This window comes from Panthera tigris, chromosome D3, assembly GCF_018350195.1.
Source record: "Panthera tigris isolate Pti1 chromosome D3, P.tigris_Pti1_mat1.1, whole genome shotgun sequence".
Lineage (NCBI taxonomy): Eukaryota > Metazoa > Chordata > Mammalia > Carnivora > Felidae > Panthera > Panthera tigris.
Window position 1 is genome coordinate 65,795,323 of NC_056671.1, and position 23,370 is coordinate 65,818,692.

The following is a 23,370-nucleotide window of genomic DNA, read 5'->3' on the forward strand; positions in this document are numbered from 1 at the left end:
TTTTCCCCACAACCTGGTTAAGTTTTTTAAATTACATATGTCAAAGTCATTCTTTGCGGTGCTAATTCTACGCATATGTGTTTGCAATTTGACCAACGCATAGAATCACGTGTTCACCACCTCAGTCATGACACGAGACAGTCCCATCACCCCCAAGTCCTCCATGCTGCTCCCTTGCAGTCAACCACCCCGCGAGCCCCTTCCATGGTAGTTTCTGCCTCGTCCCTGAACGGAATGTAAGGTGTACCCGTTAGAGCCTATCTTCTTTCACTAAGCAAAATGCATTTAACTCATCCGTGCTATTGTGTAAGTCAGTGGTTTCTTCCTTGTTGACACTGAGTAGCGCTCTGTTGCACGCTGTGTGATAGGTTGTCATTCACTGGTGAGGGACAGCTAGCTCTTTCTTCTTTAGGGTGAGTATGAAGACACGTGCTATAAACGTTCTCACACGGACTTTTTGTAAGCATAGATTTTTATTTCACTGGGTGAATACCCAGGAGTGGGATTGCAGGGCTATATGCTAAGAACGTCTTAACTTTTGTAACTTTTTAAGAAACTGACAGCCTGTTTGCCAAAGGGCACAGCACCATTTTGCATTCCCACCAGCAATATATACATGACGGTTTCCGTTGTTCTGAGGCTCTTCAGCATCTGGTATTGTCAGTATTATTTATTTTAGCCATTCTAACATTCTAATGGGTGTATAGCAGTATCTCATGATAAATTTAATTTGCATTTTCCTAATGACTAATGATGTTGGGCATGTTTTCATGAGCTTATTGGCCATCTGTACATCTTCTTTGGTGAAGCGTCTTTTCAAATTTACTGATTTGTTTAAGTCATTATCTTCTTATTGTTGGTCTTTGAGAGTTCTTTATATATTCTGGATACAGATCCTCTGTCAGAGATATGATTTGCAAATATTTTCTCCCAGTCTTCGTCTTTTCACTCTCTCTTTTTTAAAATGTTTATTTATTTTTGAAAGAGAGACAGCGCCAGCTGAGGAGGGGCAGAGAGAGAGGGAAACAGGATCCTCAGAGGGCTCCGTGCTGACAGTAGAGAGCCCCATGCGGGGCTCAAACTCACGAACCGAACCTTGAGATCATGACCTGAGCCGAAGTCGGATACTCAACTGACTGAGCCAGAAGGGTGCCCCTTGTCTTTTCATTCTCTTAACAGTGTCTTTTGGAGATAAAATGTTTTCAATTTTGACAAAATCCAATTTATCAAATTTTTAAATTAGTATTCTTTGCCTAACCTAAGCTTACACAGATTTTTTTTTCCTGTTTTCCCCTGGAAATTTTATAGTTTTACGTTTTACATTTTGGCTTATGATGCATTTTTAGTTAATTTTTGTATAAATTGTGAGTTATGGGTCAAGGTCCTGTATATGTGTATATATATATATGACATCCAACTGTTCCAAAACCATTTGTTGGAAAGACTATCCTCTCTCCATTGAATTGCCTTTGGACTTTTGTCAAAAATCAGTTGGCTACACTGGTATTCCTGGACTCTCAATTCTGTTTCATTGATCTTTGTGGCTATCATTCCACCAATACCACATTTTCTTGCTTTGCATCTTTATAGTGGTTCTTGAAATCAGTAATGACAGTCCCCCCAGTGCATTCTTCTTTTTCGAATAAACAATTCTGGCTCTTCCAGGTCCTTTGTCCTTCCAAATAAATTTTAGAATCTGCTTTTAGGAAAAAAAAAAAAAAAAAAAAAGCCTGTTGATATTTTGATTGAGACTGTGTTGAATTTAGAGATGAACTTGGGGAGAGTTGACCTCTTAAACTGAGATATGCTGAGTTCCTGTATCAAACACAGTGTAAGCCACTGGTTACACAGATAACTAACTGAAGGATAAGAGAGAAAATCAGGGATTCGGAGATAGCCCAAGTATTAGTAACTACAGGAAGAAGCTACCACCCCTGGGGCTGGCAGGGAGGGAGGCGTGGAGGTAAGGTTATGGAGGCCCAGGAGTTTAGAGGAAGCATAGCTGGTGGTCAGCTCTGCGAAGGGGGACACTGTGTGGCTAATGTTCAGAGGATAGGGTGGGAGGGGGACAGACGTGCCGGGCTGGGGCCGCACCTCTGAGGGGAGGCGGCAGGCTTGGATTGTCAACAGAGCCGGAGGCTGGACCTAGATGGCTCCTAAGGTGCTGGAGCACCGCTAACAGGAACTGGAAGCCCTGCTTCCACCTCCCAGCCTCTCTCTAGCGCCTTCCACTGGCCAAGTGTGGTCTGAGAAATGTGGTTTGCAGAGTGCCAGCCTCAGCACTGACAGCAGAGTATAGAAACGTAGGTTTGGGGCTGAGAGCTGAGTTGTCAATGTGTAGCACACTGGATTAGACTGTCAACCTCTACTGGAAGCTGATCTTCCATATATCTGGGCGGTGTCCAGCATAGACCTGGGGCATGATACAGGTTCAAAAGTATTTGAATCTGAGATTTTAAAGTACCGTTGAGGCGCCTGCGTGGCTCAGTTGGTTGAGTATCTTACTCTTGGTTTCGGCTCAAGTCATGATTCCAGGGTCGAGGGATCAAGCCCCATGCTCAGCATGGAGCCTGCTTAAGATTCTCTCTATCTCCCCCTCCACACCCCTCCCCTGCTCACTGCTCTCTCTCTCTCTCAAATACAAATAATAATAATAATAAAAATAAAGTACTGTTAATTCAGGAATGAAAGAGGTGGTATTACTACAGACCTCACAGACATTAAAAAGACAATAAAAGAACATTATGGACAATTCTGTGTCCCTAAATTTAACAACTTGGATGAAATGGACCAATTCCTTGAAATACATGATCTACCAAAACTTACTTCTAGAAGAAATAATCTGAATAGCATTCTATCAAACAGATTAAACTGGTATTTTTTCCTCTTTTTTAAATGTTTATTTTTGAGAGAGAGTGAGAGAGAGAGACAGAGCACAAGCGGGGGAGGGTAAGAGAGCGGGGTAAGAGGATCTGAAGCAGGCTCTGTGCTGACAGCAGACAGCCCGATGTGGGACTCAAATTCATGAACCACAAGATTATGACTTGAGCCAAAGTCAGATACTCAACTGACTGAGCCACCCAGGTGCCCTTAAACTCATAGGTTTCAACTTTCCGACAATAACAACAAAAAACCTCTAGGCACAGATGATTGGGGAATCCACCAAATGTTTAATGAAGATATAATGTCAATTCATAATCTCTTTCAGAAAACAGAAGAGGAGGATACATTTCCTGAATCATTTTATGAGGTCAGCATTACTCTAAAGCCAAAACCAGACAAAGACACTACAAGAAACAGAAACTACAGATCGATATCCCTCATGGACACAATTAAACAATCCTCAATAAAATGTTAGCAAACTGAACCCAGAAATATGTAGAAGGGATAATACTTCATGATCAAGTGTGGTTTATCTCAGGAACACAAGGCTGGTTCAACTTGGAAAAATCAATGTAATTCACTAAAGAGACAAAATCTTAGAATTATCTCAGAAAAACTTTTTGAGAAAATTCAACACTAGATTCACGTTAACAACTCTCAGCAAACCAGGAACAGAACAAAAAACCTCCTTGATCTAAGAAAGAGTATCTGTAAAACCCTGGTCTAGACACAGACATACATCTCTTCTCTGTGGCTCCTCCTAGCATAGGGAGGACAGGCTGACCCCTCTGAAAAGTCCTTTCTTCTTTTTCTGTTTTTGTAATGCTTATTTATTTACTGTTGAGAGAGAAAGATGTGAGAGGTGAGTGCCCTGGGGGGGGGGGAGGGAGGGGAGCATCGAGGGAGGGACAGAGATAAAGGGAGACAGAATCCCAGTCAGGCTCTCTGCTGCCCACACAGAGCACCATGCAGGGCTTGAACCCATGAATGGTGAGATCATGACCTGAGCCAAAATCAAGGGTCGGTTGCTTAACCAACTGAGCCACCCAGGTGCCCCTGAAAAGGCTCTTGTTGTTGAGAATATGTTACCAAAAAGCCAAAAAGGAACTATATTTCATCAATTCTAAGATGCTCATTTTTTTCACATTTTTAACATTTCTGAATTCTGATACATGTTACAGCCAATGGCATCTTACGATTATAAAAAGGTACAAAGTTTTTTTCTCTCTCAGTTGTATATAAAATAAGGGTGCATCCTTCAAGGACATTTTAGAGTTTATGGAATTGATTGTTTTCCAAAGTTTAGTTTTCTAGAGTTATAGCAAACGCTTGGGGCAGAGACAAGTAACCACCCATCAACATCTGTTTCCTTCTTCCATGGTAATAAATTTTAGCTTGACCATAGCATCACCTCATTAGAGACCACACTTCCAGGGCTCCCTTGCCATGGGTGTGGCCAATGGAGGTGAGTGGATGTGATGTCTACAGCTTTTGGATCATGGATAACCAAAAAGACAAGCCAAGTAGAGTTTCTATCTTTCCTCTTGAACAAGCCTGATTGCCACCTTCAGCCTTAAGGGCATTAACAATGGAGTTCTCGGGGGTGAGGAAGTAACAGTAGGACTGAACCTGGATCCCTGAATGACCTGGAGAAGCAAGGCCACCTGCCTACGTAAATCGCTCACCTTGGGACTGATATATGGGACAGAAATCAACTTCCATTTTTTAAAAAATCTATTGTATTTGAGAACTTCTCTCTCTCTCTCTCAACAGATTAGCATTTATCCTAACTAAAACATTTCCCTCTCCCCAAGCGTTGACTCACCTTGGCCAGCCTCCTACCTGGCCGTTTTTTCTGTTCAGCTTTCTGATTATCTCCTTGGCACAGATGCCGAGATTCTGCCCCTGTGGTAGGATATTTCTATCTGACATTTTGATGTTCTGAGCATTTTGACAAGTTTGTCTGGATTGATTTGCTTATAAGTGTACTATTTTCCTTTTATGCTGCTTGGTAATGTAACCATTGTCAATGATGACTACATTTTGGAGAGGACTTTTCTTCTGTGAATAATCACCACTTCAGAATCAGCATGGCCACAGGAAGATAGCTTCATCAAAATGAAAACCCATGCTGGCACACTAAAAATGTAGAGAAGAAAAGGAGGGAAAGAAAGGAGGAGGGAGGGAAGAGGGTGGTAGGAGGAGGGAGGAGGGGTGGGGGAGGGAGAAAGGAAGGTAGAATGAGAGAGGGAGGAGGGGGGAGGAAAGGAAGGGAGGTAAGATGGAAGGGAGGGGAGGGTAGAAAGAGGGAGGAAGAGGGAAGGAAGGGAGAAGGGGAAGGGGGAAGGGAGGCGGGTAGAGGGAGAGAGAGGACGAAGGGAAGAAGGGAGGAAGAGAGGGCAGGCAGCAAAAGAGCAGCGCTTTTTTCAAAGGGACCAGTGGCCCCAGGAAAGGGTCCTTCCTCTTCCTCAAGTGCTTCTCTGTTTCCTGTCCTGGAAAATCATCTGAGTGGTTCCCCTGTTGGTTTTCCACATGACTAAACCCCACGGGCTTCATCTGATCATATCCAGACTGCCCAACTGCCTCTCCCCAGTTCCCCTGGAGCCTGGAGCCCAGTAGGGGCACAGGCCTGGGCACGCAGCCCACCCCCTCACCTGCCTTCTCCTCATCAGGGAGGCTTCTCGCTGGTGGCCCAGGCGAGTGTGGGGCTGGTCTGGGGTCTCCAGACACTCACAGCATGGAATGGTCCCTCCGGCTCCTGGCCTGCTTGGTGGGCATCCTCCCTATAGGTAAGTTTCCCACTTTTCTCTGTGGCCCCTGCTCAGAACAGAATAGATGCTCACAGAATCTTAGGTACAGTCTTCTCTCCTTGAACTTGGGACAACCGGGTTGCACTTAGGGAAGCTGCTTTGACAGAAACCACAAGTTCAAGCCCGGGTGTCATCTTGGGTTCCGGTGACTTTAGGCAATCCTCTGACTTCTCTGAGCCCCACCTGTAGAAAGGCCACCGGCTCAGCCACCGCTGTGAGGATCCAAGGAGATAGTGGGCAAGCTTTGGCGCGGACAGTCCAGGCTCTGAAGGGACTTCGGGTGTTGCGGTCATCCAAGTGCTTTGTGTCACGATGGGCACAGCTCAGAGGGAAAATGGGTTTGGGGGAAGAGTGGGGGTGATTTCACATGGGGAACAGGGCAACCGATAGAGGGCATCCTGACCGCCCAGGGGGAACCCCAAGGCGTGAATGGGAACCCTTTGCCGCAGGCTTAGGTAACGACGTCATTGGCACTGAGCTCAGTGAGTTCGTGTCCCTGGGAACGGCGTTTCTGTTACCGACTGACCATCGGTAGCAGCATTTCAGTGGGAAGAGAGTATTTGTTTAAATGCAGATCCTTGGGCTCCACCCCAGTCCTGCAGAATGAGAATATCAGGCAACAGGGCCCAGAAGTCTGAATCTTCAACCATCTTCTCAGGTCATTCTGATGCTCAACATAGTTGAGGGTAATTGGGATAAATGACAAAGGCCATCCTCCGAGCCCCTTGGCCCAAACCTCAGTCCTTTCCCGGACCCCCGCCTGCGACATCCCTCCTGTGGATATGTCCCTGGACTCAGCGTCAGTGCCTCCATGTGCATGGCCACTGGCCGTCATGTGCCACATTAGTGATCTCTGATATCATGGTGTTCTAAGCTGTTAGGCAACATTCCTTGTTTGGAGTCCTGTCTCCATGACTGGATTATACACTCCCACACCTTAGGTTCCTTTTCCTTCCTCTTGAGCATTCAACAGAGGCAGAGTCCAGTTCAGGTCGGGTTTGGATAAGAGCACCTGCCTACAGAGCTCTTAGAAGTGCTGGCCACTTTAATTGGTAAGTGTGGTGTAGGGTGGGGCTGGGATGTGTGGCTCTAGACTGGACCGACCCCAGTCCCCACCCTGCACTGCCCGTTGTCCCCTGACAGAGCCCTCCAGTGGGGGCTGATAGGGGAGAGGCTTTCTTTTCCCAGAGTGCCCTAACTCGGCTGCCTCCCTGGGATGATTTAGGGTGCCACTTAGAGGGTGGGGGCTGGAGAAGGTGACCCTGCCCGGATTTTGGGCTGATAAGAGAGCAGTTCAGGCATAAGTGTTGACATCATACACAGCTTTAAATCCTGGCTCTGCTATTTACTACCTATGTGGCCCTGGGAAGGTTGCCTAACTTCTCTGAGCATCAGCAAAGTGGGGTCCCCGGTGCCTCTTGGGGTGCTGTGAAGGATAATTAGATCATGTATATAAAAACCCCCAGCACAGTCCTGGTGCTCAGTGATTGTGCAAGGAAATGGCAAGGAAATCTTGTTGAAGTCACATACCCTTGAGAGAGGCTAGCTTTGGTGGGGTGGGGGTGGGGGGTGCTTGTTTTGGTTTATTTCTTTTCTCCTGTTGAGGGTCAGGGGCTATGAATCAGTCAAAGACAAAAACACTTAGAGGAAGTATGAGCGGTCACGTGTCCAAGAACAAAACTTAAACCACGCAAGTGTTCCTGCCATGTACTGAGATTTACCCAGGGAGGCTGAGGCGTCTTGGGGAGGGGATCCCTTTTTCTCATACTGGCAGCTGCTTCACGGAACTAGGGTGAGCAGGGTCGCACTTTCTGAGACCCCTCTGGTACCGTTCACCTATGAGCCTCTCCGTGTGGCACCAGGCCTGGGCAAGAGGCCGGACGACCGGGCTGGGTTAGACTGCAATGTGGAAGCCTGAGGTGTTGCGTGAGCAGGGTCCCCGCGTGTCACATTCTGCCCCCCAGCTGCATGTCTGAGCATAGGGCCAGGGCAGGCCGTGGGCAAAAATAAAGTGGGAGGAATTTGTCCAGGAAACCGCCCCCCTTTCTGTGCCCTTCTTCTTACCGATGCCACCCATCCTCAGCACCCAGTGCCCTGGGGCAGCCCCTAATCTCCCAGGGGCTCACACACACACTCTCCCTTGTCTTCTTGTCTTTCCCGTCTGGCTCCCCACGGATCTGCTTTCAGAAAGCTGGAGATGCCAGGGAACATACAGGTGGAAAGAACAATGGTCTGGGAGCTCTGACCATTTGGGTGACTTTGGACAACTCTGCAGTTGGTCCACAAGCCTCTGATAAGTAGGTAGAGCGATCATAGTCGCTGTCACCCTCAAGGGCTTCCTTGTCAGGCCCTGACAAGCAGCTCATCTACTCTTCACCCCAGCTCTGCAGTGCAAGGACCCCTGTGCCTGTTTAGGGAGGCCAGTGGAAGTCGAGTAACTTTTCTGGGCTGTCACAGCCTGGGTTGAACCAGAGGGTTCTGAGTGCAAGCTCCAACCTTTACACCATCCACATGCAGCGGTGGGGAGTCCAGAGCAAAGCTTGTGCTCAAAGGAATTTATTAGCTCTGAACCACTGCTGCAAAACAAACCAAAAGGCAAGACAAATCTCAGTAGTGAGCAAGGACATGGGGTGCGGGGAGAGGCCAAGGAGGAGATGGGCTGCTGTCATGGGTCCGGGGGGAAATGGGAGAGTTCCCCAAGCCAGGATGATGCTTCTGCTCCTGGCGGCTACTGTGGCCAGTAGCTTGGGCTGAGAAGTCCCACCTGGGGTGGAGAAGGACTGACAGGGAGCACGACCCCCTGAGAAGGCCAGGGGAGCACGGGCAGAGACAGGCTGAGTGGGAACTTGGGAGAGCAGCGCCCTGGGGCAGACACTGGCCACGGGGCACGGTCAGCTGAGGCTCTCCATCTGTAGCTCAGGCAAGCGGGGCCACGTCCACAACCGTGTGGCCAAGAGGCAAGGCTATGGGAGAAGCCTGGATAACCCCGAGGTCAGGAGAACAGCCAGGCCTTTCCCTCATGCATCCCTGCTCCTCATCCCTTCCCTAGAAACTTCTTGGTCCAGCTCACACTGAAAGATGGGTTTCCTGTTTTCTCTGTCACTCCACCCCCCTCCCCAGTCCGCAGCCCTTTCTTCCCTTTTCTCCACTGACAACCTATCTGCACAACACACAGGCCCCAAAAAGAATTGCTGGGAGCAAACGCAGGCAGGAGAGAAGTGGACGGAAGGCAGTGTGCCCCAGTTGAACCCACACACCTCCCTGGTGAGGTTTGCTGGCCAAGAGGAACATCTCCCCTTGCCCTCAAATGCCCTCTCCTGACACTCCAGGTGCCACCATGCCCAAGAGGCTACCGCCGGAGTCACTCCCTGAGAACACCCCTGCTAGCATGCCAAATGTCCCCAAGGAGGGTGGCCCCCTTACAGATCACTAGCCTCATGAGAGTGGCTGCCCGTCTGCTGGTGATGTCAGCCATCATGGGGCCGAGGGGGCGGCAGCACTGGGGAGGTCTGAAGGACTCCAGCTCTGAGCACCACGTGGCCATCCCCTGGGAGGCACGGTCCGCCCTGACTGCCCACACGGTCCCTAAGATGCTAAATTGAGCTGCCAAAGGTGCGATGTCAGCGTCCCCTATCTTCACCCCTGCTGCATCGGCTTGAGGTGTGTGCCCAGAGCACTTCCCGCCACTGCTCAGCACCCCCACCCCCCCACCCTCCCTTGGCAGGGCTGGTGAGAGAAGGGGGCTGATGTGCATTGAGCATTTGCTGGGCGAGCTACACGTGTGACTTCGTTCAACCTTCAAGCCCATGAGGAAGGTGTTAGGCACCCCATTTTGCAGCAGAGGAGTCTGAGACCTGGGACAGTAAGTAACCTGCCCAAAGATCACCCATAAGTGAGTGAGCCTAGAACAGTGCCAGGCTCAGACTGGGTGCTCATAAGAGCCCAGGAAAGAATGACCACAAGTGAGACTGTCACCCAGGTCCAGCTGTGCCAAAGCAGGGAAGCTTGCCAGCATGCCCTGTGGCCCACCACTGAGTGGTGAAGGTGGACAGTGAGAAGAATGTGGGTCTCTTGCTGTCCCCAGAGGCTAATAGTCCTGAGGCAAGGAGATTAGAAACTCCACAATAAGGGGGCATGGTTTTAGTTCAGGAGTCATCCCTCCCTTGTCCTAAAGGCGGGCATGAGCTGCCAGAGGGAATGACAAATGTCACAGGATGCTGGGGAGCTTGGATTCCTGCCAAAGCAAATGCATGTGCTCCCTGGGCAGTTCCTGCCAGGACCTCCCACCCTCCCCTTGAGTCCCTGAGTGGATGTGTCCAAAGTCTCCATGTAACAGGGAGTCCAGGTGCTTTCCTCTTGAAACACCATCTAGCAGGTAAACAGGAAACACAAATCTCCCCCTAACTGGAGCCAAGATCCTCACACTGGCTGAAAGGGCCTCTGTGTGCCCTCTCTGGTCCTAGAGCAAAGCCCCCAGGGAGGGAGAGGCCGTGGCAGACCATCTGTATCCCACTTCAGGATGTTCCAAACTAGACTGTCATCCCCAAGCGACACAGCACACAGGACAGAGTAGAAACGTGAGCCACCAACGGGGAAGCCTTGGCTCTGCTTCTGGTGAGTCAAGTGAACTTGGGCAGTCACGTGGCCTCCCTGAGCCTCAGTTCTCTCTTCCCCAAAAGAGGCTATCGCGAGTCTCTCATTGGGTCGTTGTACGTATGAAATGAAATGAGGAATATCTCCCAGTGAGCACCCAAAGCACTGTGTCCTCTGGCTCCCTTATCTCGTCATGCCCGCAATCTCTATGCTCATGTCCTTACCTCCCTTTGCCTAGAGCACCTTCCATCTACACCAAATCTTAGAAAATCCCACTTCTTTCTCGAGGATCTGCTGGTCCTCCAAGCATTCGCTGCCTAATACTTGCACACCTCTTCCTCTTCCCCCAGCCACACCACCCTCCCCTGCCAGCCTGATTACCCTCCCTTCCGCCCTTCTACAGCAATCCAATTCAACATCAGTTGGTTTGTGGCAAGTGCCGTGCTAGGCAGTGATGACCCAAATACGACCACACATACGTGGTCCCTGTCCTCCCAGAGCTTCTGGATGCCTGGAGGATGTACCTCTGCCAGGCCAGAGGCTGAAGGCAACGGTGCCAGACCCAGCCTTGGGGTTCGAGGAAGCCCTCCCTCTGTAGGAAGACTCAGCAGAGACCTGGGGATGACTGGGAGGAAGTTGGTGAATGATATGAGCCAGGAAACTTGTTCAGACAGAGGGAACATTGTTCGTGTCCCTCATTAGAGCACCTGGCAGGCTGTAGTGTAATTATGTGTTCACAGATCTGTCTCCCTTTCTGAGTGGTGAGCTCCAGCAGGCTGATAAGGTAACCTATTGATCTTTGTAACCCTGGCTTGTATCCAAGTGCCTGGCTTAGGGTGGGACATGTCTGATAAACACCTCCTAATTGATGAATGCACAATAGCAAAAAAAAAAAATACCTCTGGGGAATCAGTACCTGGCTCCAGGATGCCTGCAAGATGCAGAAGCTCAAAAGAGGCTGAGGTTACAGAGGGTGAGAAGTGTAGGGAAACTGAGGCAGGGACTGAGCCTCAAGAGTGGGGAAACCGTTTCTGTAGCTGGAGGTACTGAGTAAACCAGCAAAACCTTCAGGAAGGGTTTCTCAGATTTGAAACTAGGCCCTTTGATTATTAACAACTGAGCAAACAAGCTCTTAGTAGAGGTAAATGTCAAGTCCTCCACTTGGGTTCAAAAGCATAATTCCACTTGTTTAGAGGAAACGAAATTTGGCTTATAAGCAGATCGCGTGAAAAAAGAACTTGTGGCTTTACTGGATTGCAAGCTCGGCACAAGCCCAAAGTGTCATTTTATATGAGGCAAAGCTCGCACAACCCAATTCGCACCCCACTCTGCTGGCCCAGCACCCCCACAGCGCACATCTGCGGCACACCCCTGCAGGAACACGTGCAACATACACCCCTGCAGCACATACCTGGAGTCCCCGGCTCAGGACACTACGTTGCACGGAGAGCACCAAGCGGGCAGTGAGGAAGGGGAGGAGCAGGGGAGGCCCCGGGACTTCCACCAGAGAAGGGAAGACTTGATGGGTCCAGGATAGCCATGCTGGGGTCCCAGAAGGGCCATCACCGTGAGAGGATGTGCACGCTCCAAAGAGGGTCATGTGGGTAGTGGCAGATGTTGGTTCTATGCAGAAGAAATGTCCTGACCTGTAGATAATTCATAGATGGGATGGGCTTCTTGGAGGACGGATGGTAACTGGCTGTGGGCCGGGGGATTCCAAACCAGGACATGAGCTACCCCCAAAGAGTAAAGAGCACTGGACATGGAGTCAGCAAAGCTGGGTTTCTCCCATCATCTGTCTGTGTGACTCTGGGACTCCATTTTCACATCTATAACAATAGTTCCCCGAGTCATTCTCCCCTAGGGTGTTTTGGGGGTCATGTGACATGATGTATACAAAAGAATTGTGTAAATTACAAAGCTCTTGGGAAATACCAGAGTGGGAATATTATTCCCTCTAAGGATCCCTTTTGTGAACTGCATTCAGGGTTGTAGCTGGGTAGAACTAGCAGCCTGTCCTCCCTCCTCAGGGAGACACCACCCCTATCCTGATCCTCCAAGGCCCAGGTCCAACACCCACCCACCCACCTGCTCACCCTTCCCCAAAGCAGCACACATATGCAACAACAGGGGCAGAGGCTCTCCCGTCATCTTCAAGCTGAAGGCGGAGCACAGCTTCCAGACCCTAGCTCAACCATACTTCAGAGGCTCACAACACAGGAGGTGAGGAAACAGCCCAAAGGCGCTTGCGCAGAGCAAGAAGGCAGCGCAATGGTCTACCACTCTTGGTCTCTCAGCTCATACGGCCCTTTGGGAAGCCCATTTCGGTTGACCTGGATTCTCAAAGAATCTCATCCCGTTCAACACGTTAAGTTCAAAACATACCATCCCTTGCCAAGGCCCGTTTCCCCTCTGTAAATGGGAGTGTTGGTCTCCTTGGATGAGCCCCAAGGTTCCATGCGTTTGTGGAATCAGGCAGTCCTGAGTCTGAATTCCGGCTTTGCTTCCTAGCTGTGTGACCTTATGTAATCACTCAACTTCTCTTTGCCTCAGTTTATTACATACAACCCAGGAATAACTGTGCTTACATCTAGGATCATTTGTGAGAACTAAAAGAGATACTACCAGGAACTTGCTCGACACGGAGGTGCACAGTAAGTGCTTTTGTTATCACTACCGCGGGGGTCTTGGGACTGTAATGTAACCATGGAATCCAGGGCTTTTCTCCAGCAGGGCAGGGGTTAGGGAAGAGTATGGGGTCAAGGGGCCTGTCGGTGAAGTGGTCGAATGAGGCAAATAGTCCCAGGCACCTCAAGAGTCCGGGGAGACAAGGTCCCGGGAGATGCCTCTCGGGTCACGGTCACGTGGTGGGCTTCTGGGCCCCCAGGTGGGAGACGCTCCCAGAGTCCTAAGGTTTCCAAACCTCCCGGTGGGGACTCCCCTCCCCCCGACCCCCCAGAGTCCGAGGGATGGCGGCCGGCGCGGCCCCAGGGCAGGGCTGACGCTCCCGGCCGCCTGCCCGCAGGTGCGCCGACGCAGCGCTGGTCCATGCATGTGCCGGCCGAGGTGAGCGCGGCGGCGGGCGAGGCGGCCGTGCTGCCCTGCACCTTCACGCACCCGCACCGCCACTACGACGGGCCGCTCACGGCCATCTGGCGCGCGGGCGAGGCGTACGCGGGCCCGCAGGTGTTCCGGTGCGCGGCGGCGCGGGGCAGCGAGCTCTGCCAGACGGCGCTGAGCCTGCACGGCCGCTTCCGGCTGCTGGGCAACCCGCGCCGCAACGACCTGTCGCTGCGCGTCGAGCGCCTCGCCCTGGCCGACGACGGCCGCTACTTCTGCCGCGTCGAGTTCGCCGGCGACGTCCACGACCGCTACGAGAGCCGCCACGGCATCTGGCTCCGCGTGACCGGTGAGCGCCGTGCCCTTGTCCCGGCCCCCTTCCCCGCCCCGTCCAGAGGGCTTTCCGGGTGCCCGCACTGCGCCCGCCGGGGCATAGAAAGGGGAGCAATACACAGCCCATCTCTCTAGGGCAGGCGGGGGGGGGGGGGGGGGGCTCACTGGCGATGGCTACGAGCCACGTGGGAACTAGTTAAAAATGCAGACCGCTTGCTCGGAGAAGGGCTGAATGGGGCCCGGGAATGGACACTGTAATGAAGCGCGCAGAGAGTGAATGTTCCCAGGAGCTCGCAGTCTAGGGGGCGAGAAGCACGAGTCGAACAGTCATCCTGAATACGGCAAAGGCTGCAATGGGATGTGTGCTCTGTGCACTGAAGGGCACCCACAGCCCCCTGGGGGGGGGGGGATGCCCAGGGAGCCCACAGTGCCCAGTATTTTGCTAGACCCTGGCATAAAGAAGTGGGCACCAGGATCCCCGGTCCCTAGAACAGTGGTTCTCAACCCTGGCTGTGCACTGGAATTAGCTGGGGAGCTTTTAAATATCCTAGCCCCACCCCGCTGCCGTGGGGATCCGGTTCTGGGCTCCAGTCTGGCTCTGCCACGAACTTCCCATGTGCCCTTGGGCTGGCCGGGCTGCCTCTCCGAGTGCATTTCAGTTTCTCCCCAGGGCCCTCGCCACCCTGCCACTGACAGTTTGTCTGGGAGTGGGAAGTGCCCTTGAACCCCTACCAGCAGACAGTCCCCAGCCCTGAGCTACCGCAACAATAACGACCGTTGAGTGCGCATTTGCTAATGGGCCACGCCCTAATCCAAGCACCCCACATGTATTAACTTGCCAAATCCCAACGACCCCATAAAGAAAACGATCCCCATTTTACGCATGAAGAAACTGAGGCACGGAGCTTCGGAATAACTTGCCCAAGGCCACATCTCTATTGGGACCCAGGCACCGTGGCGCTAGAGCGCCTACTCCCTCTTCTCTGAGCCAACCACCCCCAAATCTCTTGGTGACTAAACGGGACTGGGAGGGGTCCCCCTTGCCCTTGCCCTTTCCCCCCTCTGCTCTGACCAGGATTCGCTTTCTCCCTCGACCCCTTGGCCGCTGCCCGCAGCCGCCCCGCGGATCATCAACCTCTCGGTGCTGCCGGGGCCGGCGCACTCCTTCCGCGCGCTCTGCACGGCCGAGGGGGAGCCGCCGCCCGTCCTAGATTGGTCCGGCCCGGCCCTGGGCAACGGCTCGGCCGCCGTGCGGGGCCCGGGTCAGAGACAGGATCCCGGCCACCAGGTGACCGCCGAGCTGCCCGCGCTGGTCCACGACGGCCGCTACACGTGCACGGCGTCCAACAGCCTGGGCCGCGCGGAGGCCAGCGTCTACTTGTTCCGATTCCACGGCGCCTCCGGGGCCTCGGCGCTCGCCCTCCCGCTCGGGGCGCTCGGCCTCAAGGCGCTGCTGCTGCTCGGCGTTCTGGCCGCGCGCGCCGTCGCCCGCCGCCGCCCAGGTGGGTGCACCCCCGGGCCAGGGTGGGTGTGAGGGGCAGGGGCTCTCCTTCTAAGTAAGGCCGCCCGGCTGACCACCTGGCGTAACCCAGCCCAAACAGACTTTCTGCACCCGTGCTCCAACTCACTCTCCTCTCCCTGCGTAAAGCTCAGGAGGTGGGAACTAGCAGGACCTTGTTTTACACCAAGGAAGCGGAGCCCAGAGAGGTTACGGAACTTGCCTCTAGCCAGAGGCACAGAGATAGAGACCCAGAAAGTATAGCGCCGCCCTTTTGGCGGCACCCCATAAATGACTCCACCACACGTGAGGCTTTCCCAGATAGCACCATTCCCTTATGTTACAGTAAGCATCTTGAGGACCTACTGTGTGCTGTGTAGGTGCTAGGAATACAGAGCTGAGTAAGAGGTGCCCAGTCTGCAGGGGGAAGGGCTGTCCTGGAGCCCAGGTACCACCCAAGCACAGACTGGCAGGCCTCACTCTGGTGGGACATCTGGATGGGGGCCAGGAGGGAAGGTGAGAGCTAACTCAGAAAAGCAAACAAGGAGCTGGTGGTGTTCCCAGCAGAGGGAACAGCAAACACAGAGGTGAGGAAGTGTGAGCTAACAGGGGGTCCTCAGGAGCTGCTGCTCACCCCACGCTTCTCTTGCTGAGCTGGCTGGGAAATTTGCTCGTGCCCCAGAGAGGGGCTTCCCAGAGCCTCTCAGGCCCAGGTCAGCAGCACCGGCCTCAGTCTCTCCTGGGATGAAATCCAAAATTTGTCACAGTTGCCCTGGCTGCTGCCTCCTTTCCTGTGGCTGTGCCGTCCGTCTTGCTGGCTCTTCACACCCACCAAGCATTCTGTGCTGCACGGTCCTCAGAAAGGCGGGTCTTTCTGCCGGGCCGCTCCTCACTCCATGCTCCTCCTCATTAACTCCTGGTCATCTGCCAGGCCACTTCACCCCCTGCCAGCTAATGTTTGTTACACGTCCCTTCAGACCACTTTCCACAGTGGGGTAGGGTGGGCAGCCAGGGCCTGTAGCCTGCGACGACCATGGAGATTCATGCCTCTCCTCTCTCTTTCTCTGTCTCTCTGTCCCTACACAGAGCACCCAGTTGCCCAGGACACCCCACCACGGTGAGTACCCTGCCCTCACCCACCCGGCTCTAGTCCCCACTGGCCAAGCAAGGCATGCAGGCTTCTCAAGGCTCGTGCCGTGCCGTAAGGATAAAGAACGGCAAAGGGCGGGACTGGGGGCTGGACCTTGACCAGGGTTTAGACCCTCCCTGTGGCCTTCCAAAGCCTTCCTCTTCGGTCTCCCAAGTCCTTCTTGGCCTGACCAGGCCACGGTGACCTGCTCTCCCCACCCCACCCCCAGCATTTACAGTCTGAGCCTCGCCCTGGCATCTCTCCCAGACGCGCCTGGTTTCCTGGTGCTGTAGGGCCATTTTTCTGTTTTATGTCCACACCTAGATGTGATTCCTCAAGGCTGTGTCTCCTCTTGTTCTCCTAAGCATTGTAGAACAGGCAGACTCACACAAAAGCCGCCTGGGGGCACTGATTCTCCCCCAAAGCTGAAGGTTTCACAAACAAAATGCCATTAGAGGTTCAGAGGGTTTAATCTAGGAAGTGCTGACCCTCGTGTCCAGGCTCCCCTTCTCTCCCAGTGTCTGCTCATGTGGAAGTCTGTGTTGAAGAAGAAAGAATCCAATTCACTGACCCTGGGCAGTGTGCCTGGGATGCTGGGGAGCGGGGAGGCGGAACACAGCCTTTCAGGCCCATTGGACAAGCCCTGGCATTCCTATAACTCCATCCCTGCCTGTGCCCTGAGGGCTGGAAAAACCATAATGCCAGCCCAGTCCCCTCTCTCCAGCTGCCTGGCCAACTATCCCCCACATTCTTGGAAACCTGTGCAATGTCCCTTTTCTTTGCTAAAGGCACCTAAATCAGAAAGCTGAGTGTTCAAATATTTATTGAGTACCTACCACGTACCAGACGCTGTTTTGGATGCTAACGCTACAGCAAAACTCCCTGACCTCAGAAAACTCACATGATGTGGAGAATTTAATAAACACCTAAACAAGATCATCTTAGATTCTAAAATAAGAGCTGCGAAGGAAATGGACAGGGCCATGCAGCAGAGCCCCAGGGGAGGGAGGCAGTCACTGGGCAAGTCAAAGGCTCAGGGGTGACCCGGAAAGGGGCCGATGAGAAATCACTGAAGCAGACAGGTGGCCCCATCCGAACAAGAGTGGGGGCCAGGAGATCTTTGGGGTGGCTGCTGACCAAAGCTGAGGCCGGCTTGACACAAGGAAGGAGGTCGAGTGGTGGAGGTGGGGAGGTGGGACTGGTGGAAGGCAGGGCTGACCATAGGGCCAGGTGGGCAGCACAATCGAGGGAGGCAGCCAGGGTGCCCCGTTTGGAGCTGTCACCCTGGGTGCCACTAAGATGAAGACGAGAGAGAGAGAAGGGGGTGGTGGTGAGGATCATGGGAGCACTCACATGTAGGTGCGAGATGCCTGTAAAGATGTCCCTGGGGAGAAGTCAAAGTCAGGAGAGCAGCTGGAGCTCAGGAGGCCAAGCCCGGGAGATCAGTCTGGAGGGCATGTGACACAAGACAGCTGAAGCCACCAATGAGATCCCTTCAAGAAGATAGCACCTCTGTGGTCTGGGCTGCCTTCCCCTGTGTTAGCCTCCTCCCTGCTCCACAGCTGCTGCCCCTACCCTTCCTCCACCCTTTAGTTGGTCCGCAAGCCCTGCTGGATATAGGCCCCAGTCCCCTTTCGTCTCTCCTTCCTGCCCGTCGCTGGGGCATGGTTTGGGCAATTGGTGATGACCCCACTTCTGTATTGGGTGGTCAACCGACTCTCTCCTGTCCACAGGCCCCAGGCTCAGGAGTCCAACTATGAGAATTTGAGCCAGATGAGCCCTCGGGACCCACCAGCAGCCACATGTTTACCGTGAGGAGCCCCTTGGCCGCTGGCATCCTCTTGTACAGCATGAGGAGCGAAGGCCAATGCCAGGCTTGGCTGGGACAGCCCTTCCTGGCTGCCAGCCACCTTGGCAGCCCCTTGCCAGGCAACCCCCCACAAAGGGAGTCCAGACCCCATTCACAGAGGCTCAGTGGTTTCTTACGTGGATGTCTGTCCCAGAGCCCCCATCACTGGGACCAGCATTTTGAAAGAATCTGTATGTGTGTGTACGTGTCTGTGCGTGTGTGCGTGAGCTCAGCGTGAAGCTCACAGACAAGTTCTGGCCCTTTCTTACATAGAACGCCATCATAAAACGGGCAAAACACTGGTCAGAGGGGCTCCCAGGCTCTGACTTGCTGTGTCGACTAGGGCATGTTTTTACCTCTCTGAGTCTCAGTTTGTCCATTCTGGAACATGGACAATAATCTTTCCTCCAGGCTGCTAGGACTATCAAGATCTGAAGAAATAATGGATGTGAAGGGACTTTGCGAAGTACAGAACCATGTACAAATGTGGCGGCGGTGGGGGGGGGGGGCACGGGCTCCTCCTTGCAGGCACCCTTGGGACGTGCAGAGACTTCTTGGACAAGTGGGGGCCCCACACCAGCCTGGCCAAGAACAAGGATTCCAGAGAGCAAACCTTTGAGTCTGGGGCTGTGCAAACCTGTGGTCCCAGGAACATCAACTCAGCGGTGAGAAGCCCAGTACCCCTGCCCCCTGGGGTCTCATCTGTGACTGCCTCACACACTGTGCCTACCTCTTACCCCATTGGCTGCTCTGCACTGCCTTGAGCTGGGTCCCCTGGGAAAAGAAACACCCATCATCTCACAGCATCTGGGACTCACTGTCCTTAAGGACCGAAAGCTGAGAGGTCAGAGGGGAAGTCTGGGCTGCAGGTTCGTGTGGATAAAGCAGTTGTGGCTGTGACCTCCACCTATGACCTGCATCCACCTTGCATGTGCGAGGTCCAAAAACACCAGCGATTTCACGGCATTTGTCCGAGGCCTCGCAGACTGACTGCAGGGTGCTGCCTTCCGTGTTCACACCTCTGTGTGAGCCTGTGCATTTTAGCGTCTGCAGTTCTTGGGCTCAGGGGACAGGGAGGAGGTGTGCTTGAGCCCAGGGCAAGCTGGCAAGAGCAAAGGGCCACCGGGCCAGGCACTGAAGAAGCAATGGGGACAGTCTTTCCCTCAGAACTTTTCCCAAAGCTAGGGTGGTCACCTAGAATAAGGAAGGGTCCTCGCTGATGCTTTGCTGGGGAGGTGGCCTGAGGTGAGAGGGATCTTCACAAGTTAATAAGCAGGGCAGTGGGTGACAAGTTTCCCTTGCTCAGCAGAGCCTTTGCCAGGGAAAGTGGGTGACAGCAGCTCATGGTTAACTTGGGATCCATCCAGGAACCTGTCTGAACTGTCAGAAGGTCAGAGGAGTTGGAATTTGTACCTCCTCGTATGAGGATACTTTGGGCACCTCCATGGAGAGTCCCGTATCACCAGGGACACGGGGTGGTGTGGTTTGAAACATCTGCCTGGTCTTTGAGGCCCGTTTCACAGTCAAGAAAAAGCCATGATAGCAATTATTTTCTGTGTATCTGTTTTGTGCTAGGAATTGGGCCAGGTGTTTGGGCATACAGAAATGAATGAGGTATGCGTCTCGGTCAGTCTGGGTTAGGTTGTGCTGTGTTAACAAAGCCAAAATCACAGTGGCTGAAAGCAACTAGGGTTTATTCGCACCAGAGTTACATGCCCACCACAGATTGGCATTAGAGCTTTGCTTGCTGTACTTACTCAGGAACACAGGCTCCCAAGGACCCGCCATCTCTTGTTGTGGGTCATTGGGTTGGAGATAAAAAGAGAGCTCTCGAGGGCCTCCTACTTGAGACCATAACTCATTGGCCAGAACTACCAACATGCCACACTCACCCTCAGGGGGCTGGGCAGTGCGCCCTACACGATGCCTGGAAGGAGGGAAGCCAGAAGCATGGGCAACAGCCCCGAGGGCTCCACAGTAAAATTTCTCAGGTTAGGGAGCGACAGAGCAGTTAGCGGGGAATCCTGTAAGGGCAACAGAATGCTGAAGGTGCTATGGGAGCACACAGGAAGGAAGAGTGACCCAGTCTTGGGAAGGCTTCCTAGAGGAGGGGACATGGAGAAGGCACGTGCCGGCCACGTAAATGGGGGAGAATGGAAGTCGGAAGATGAGAACAAAGGTGATTCTAAGCGGAAAGGGCAGTCTGGGAAAAGGCCAGGTGGTCAGACACAGCATGATATTGAAGCCACCCAAAGTTGCTGGAGCATGAGGGCTGGAGCTGGGGCTGCAGCTAGAGGGGGCTCCCACATGGTAGTAAGTGCTGCCCCCGACAGGGCTGAGAAGCAGGGCGGGGGGGGGGGGGGGGGGGGGGGGGGGGATGGGGGGGGGGGGGGGGGGGTGGAACCAAGGGGCCAAGCAGGACGCTGACTCCCTCTACTGCTCAGCACGCTGCTTTCACCCGTCCAACTGCTGCACCTGCTCCGGAGCCACCATGCTTTGGGGCTGGGGTTTCCACCTCGAGACCCCAGGCTCTCAGAGCCGTGTTTCTGCAGTGGTTTCTGAAGGTCAAGTGGTTTGCATCAGAAGGACCTGGGGAGCTTGCTCAAATCCCCATCCTGAGTGCTACCTGGGCCTCCTAAAAGTGAGCTCTGAGGCTGGGTGCTGGAATTTTAAACAGATGCTCATGTGATTTTTGCCCCTAACTTTGTATTATGATCATTTTCAATCACACACACACACACACACACACACACACATACAGCTGAAAAAGGAAGATGACCACCCAGGTACCCACCACCTACATCCAACAGTTACTACCATTTGCCATATTTGCTAATGTGCACACGTGTGTGTGTGTGTGTGTGTGTGTGTGAACCATTCAGGGCCAACTACAGACACCACAGTGCTTCGCCTCTAAATACCTCAGCTGCATCTCCAGAGAACAAGAGCATTCTCCTCCATAACTCCAATGCCATTTTCACGTTTGAGAAAATGTTAACAATAATTGAATAATATCATCGTATAGCCCACATTCGTATTTCCCCAGTTCTCAAAATGTCTTTCTTAGCTTGTCGTCTCTAGCCAGGGCCCAGGTGACTCCAGGCGATTCTTAAACAAGCTAAAGTTTGAGGCTGCCTCCAGGTGGGCTGACTTCCAAGGGTGCGAGCTCACCACCCAGTGCTCCTTCTTATGGTATGTGCAGTTTGAAGGAGGGCGTCCCAGAAACCGCCGAAGTGGCATTCCTAAAAGGAACACGCAGCTGGTGGAGTGCTTTCACACCCCATGCTGGGCCGTAGGGAGAACACACAGAGAAGGGACAGCAGAGGGTCCCTCCGGCACTCCCTCTACCGATTTGCTTACTGCGCACAGGCAGCCTTCTGCTTAGTCTCCAGATAAAGCGGCTGCTCCAGGGGCAAAAGGGGAGAGTGGTGAAGCGGCTGTATTTGGCCATCACCAGACCCCAGGACCTTGGAGCTCTCACTGGGAGGTCTGCGTGGAGCAGAGCTGCCGTCCTCCCCAACCCGACCGTCTCGGAGCACTCGGGCTTTGTCAGTGGCAAGGACCAGAGCCACAGGCGACGGGCTCAGTCGGCACATTGTCAGGGAGAGAAGGGACCCAGGAGACTTGGCGTTTTCAAGACAGGACTCCGCAGTGTGGCCCAGGACGTACAGCTAGAGCCGTCCCTTCAGTGCTCTGGGAATGTGAGCCCGTTTGTCCCCAGAAGGGCTGCTGACAGCCCAGAGACTGCCCTCCACTGCCAGCCCTCCACCTGTTGCCCCTGGAGATGGGCAGTGGGAGGAAGAGGTGCACCCAGATGTGCCAAGAGCCCGACACACTTCCCCTGGCTTGAGGAGCTAGTGACCTTTTACATCGAGATGCATCTACAGGAGAAGACAGTGTCCATGAGATCATCTACACTGAAGGTAGGCCCTGCCTGGGTACGAAATGACACACAGTGGGCTGAGTGTTCACATACAGCCCCTTAGCCAGCCTGGACGGGAACGCCAGGCCCACTGGTCACAGGGCCTTCAGGCCAGTGGGACCTTAGAGGCCAAGAGCCGGGGGTCCTGGGCTTTGTCCGGCCTCCAGCACTGGCTGCTTAAGTCAATGCTACCAGCCCTCTCTCCCCCAATAACATCCCCTCAACATTTCCTCAGTGCCTCCACCTCTGTGGCCTCAGGGACTTCTTGCTGTAAACCCAGGGAACAGGAAAAGCTGCAATTATCCCCATTTAAAATAGGGAAAGTCTCAGGAGGAAAGCGGCCTGGCCAGCTTCCCACATGTTTTGTGACAAAACAGCTGTGGTCCCAGCTCCTTCCACACCCACATGCTGCCTCCTCTTTCCCAGGCTTTCTCTCCCATGTCTCTCCTCCTCTCCTGTGCCCTTTCCTCTGTGTCACATTTTATGTACTAAAGGGAGAAAAACATGATCTGCCAACATAAGGATACAGAAATACTTGGCACTCTGGGTTTCCCGGGGTTTGGGCCCCCAGACCTTTGTCTTCCACAGTCACCCCCAAGTCCTGTGTGCAAGTGACCTCAAAGGGTCCCCAGAGCTGAAGACAGCCCAGGCACTCACCTCCATACTGCCACCAGAAGAGGAGGGGGAGGAGGATGGGATGAAGGAGGAGAAGAGTGGGACAGGAAAAGGAAGGTGGACAAAGGGCCTTAAGGAAGGTTGATTAAGGACAAGGCAGGGGGCGCTTGGGTGGCTCAGCCGGTTAAGTGTCCAACTCTTGATTTTGGCTCAGGTCATGATCTCATGGACCGTGAGATCAAGCCCCCTTCGGGCTCTGTACTGACAGCATGGAACCTGCTTGGGACTCTCTCCCTCTCTCTGTGCCCCTCCAATGCTCACACCCTTTCTCTCTACCTCAAAATATTAAAAAAAAAAAAAAAAAAAAAAAAAAGACAAGGCAGGGAGCAGGGCAGCCCAGGAAGACTGAAGGTCCACAGTAAATCTGGTGTCAGCCACAAATTTAGGCTATATTACAATACAGTGTCCAGGAGAGGGGCCGTGTTGGTCACTCTGACAGACCAGGAAAGTGTGGCTGTTTCCTAAAAAGGTTTGGCTAGAAAGGAAGACCAAGAAGGAAGAGGGCTGTCTTCAGAAAAGCAGTTTCCAGAGGAAGATCCTGGCTCCTTCACCCTTAGATGAAGGCCATCTCTAGTTCTCAGCTGCCCCAGGGTGACAGGAACCATTTCCCCACTGCAT

The 23,370-nt window shown here is 53.2% G+C and overlaps 1 protein-coding gene across 1 annotated transcript; it reads left to right on the forward strand.

Annotated features, from left to right (window-relative positions):
- The first annotated feature begins 5,562 nt into the window (after nucleotides 1-5,562).
- Nucleotides 5,563-20,485, forward strand: SIGLEC15 (sialic acid binding Ig like lectin 15). Its single transcript, XM_042962307.1, has 6 exons — nucleotides 5,563-5,672; nucleotides 12,881-12,940; nucleotides 13,312-13,695; nucleotides 14,795-15,181; nucleotides 16,264-16,294; nucleotides 18,040-20,485. The coding sequence occupies exons 1-6, from the start codon at nucleotides 5,621-5,623 to the stop codon at nucleotides 18,119-18,121; spliced, it is 996 nt and encodes a 331-aa protein (XP_042818241.1). The 5' UTR covers nucleotides 5,563-5,620; the 3' UTR covers nucleotides 18,122-20,485.
- Nucleotides 20,486-23,370: the final 2,885 nt, after the last annotated feature.

Excerpts from the sequence above, each read along its gene's own strand:
- SIGLEC15 (XM_042962307.1), top strand. The coding sequence starts at position 5,621 with ATGGAATGGTCCCTCCGGCTCCTGGCCTGCTTGGTGGGCATCCTCCCT. Across the intron at positions 12,941-13,311 it reads GCTCGACACGGAGGTGCACA|GTGCGCCGACGCAGCGCTGG; the intron begins GTAAGTGCTTTT and ends GCCTGCCCGCAG. Across the intron at positions 16,295-18,039 it reads GCCCAGGACACCCCACCACG|GCCCCAGGCTCAGGAGTCCA; the intron begins GTGAGTACCCTG and ends TCCTGTCCACAG.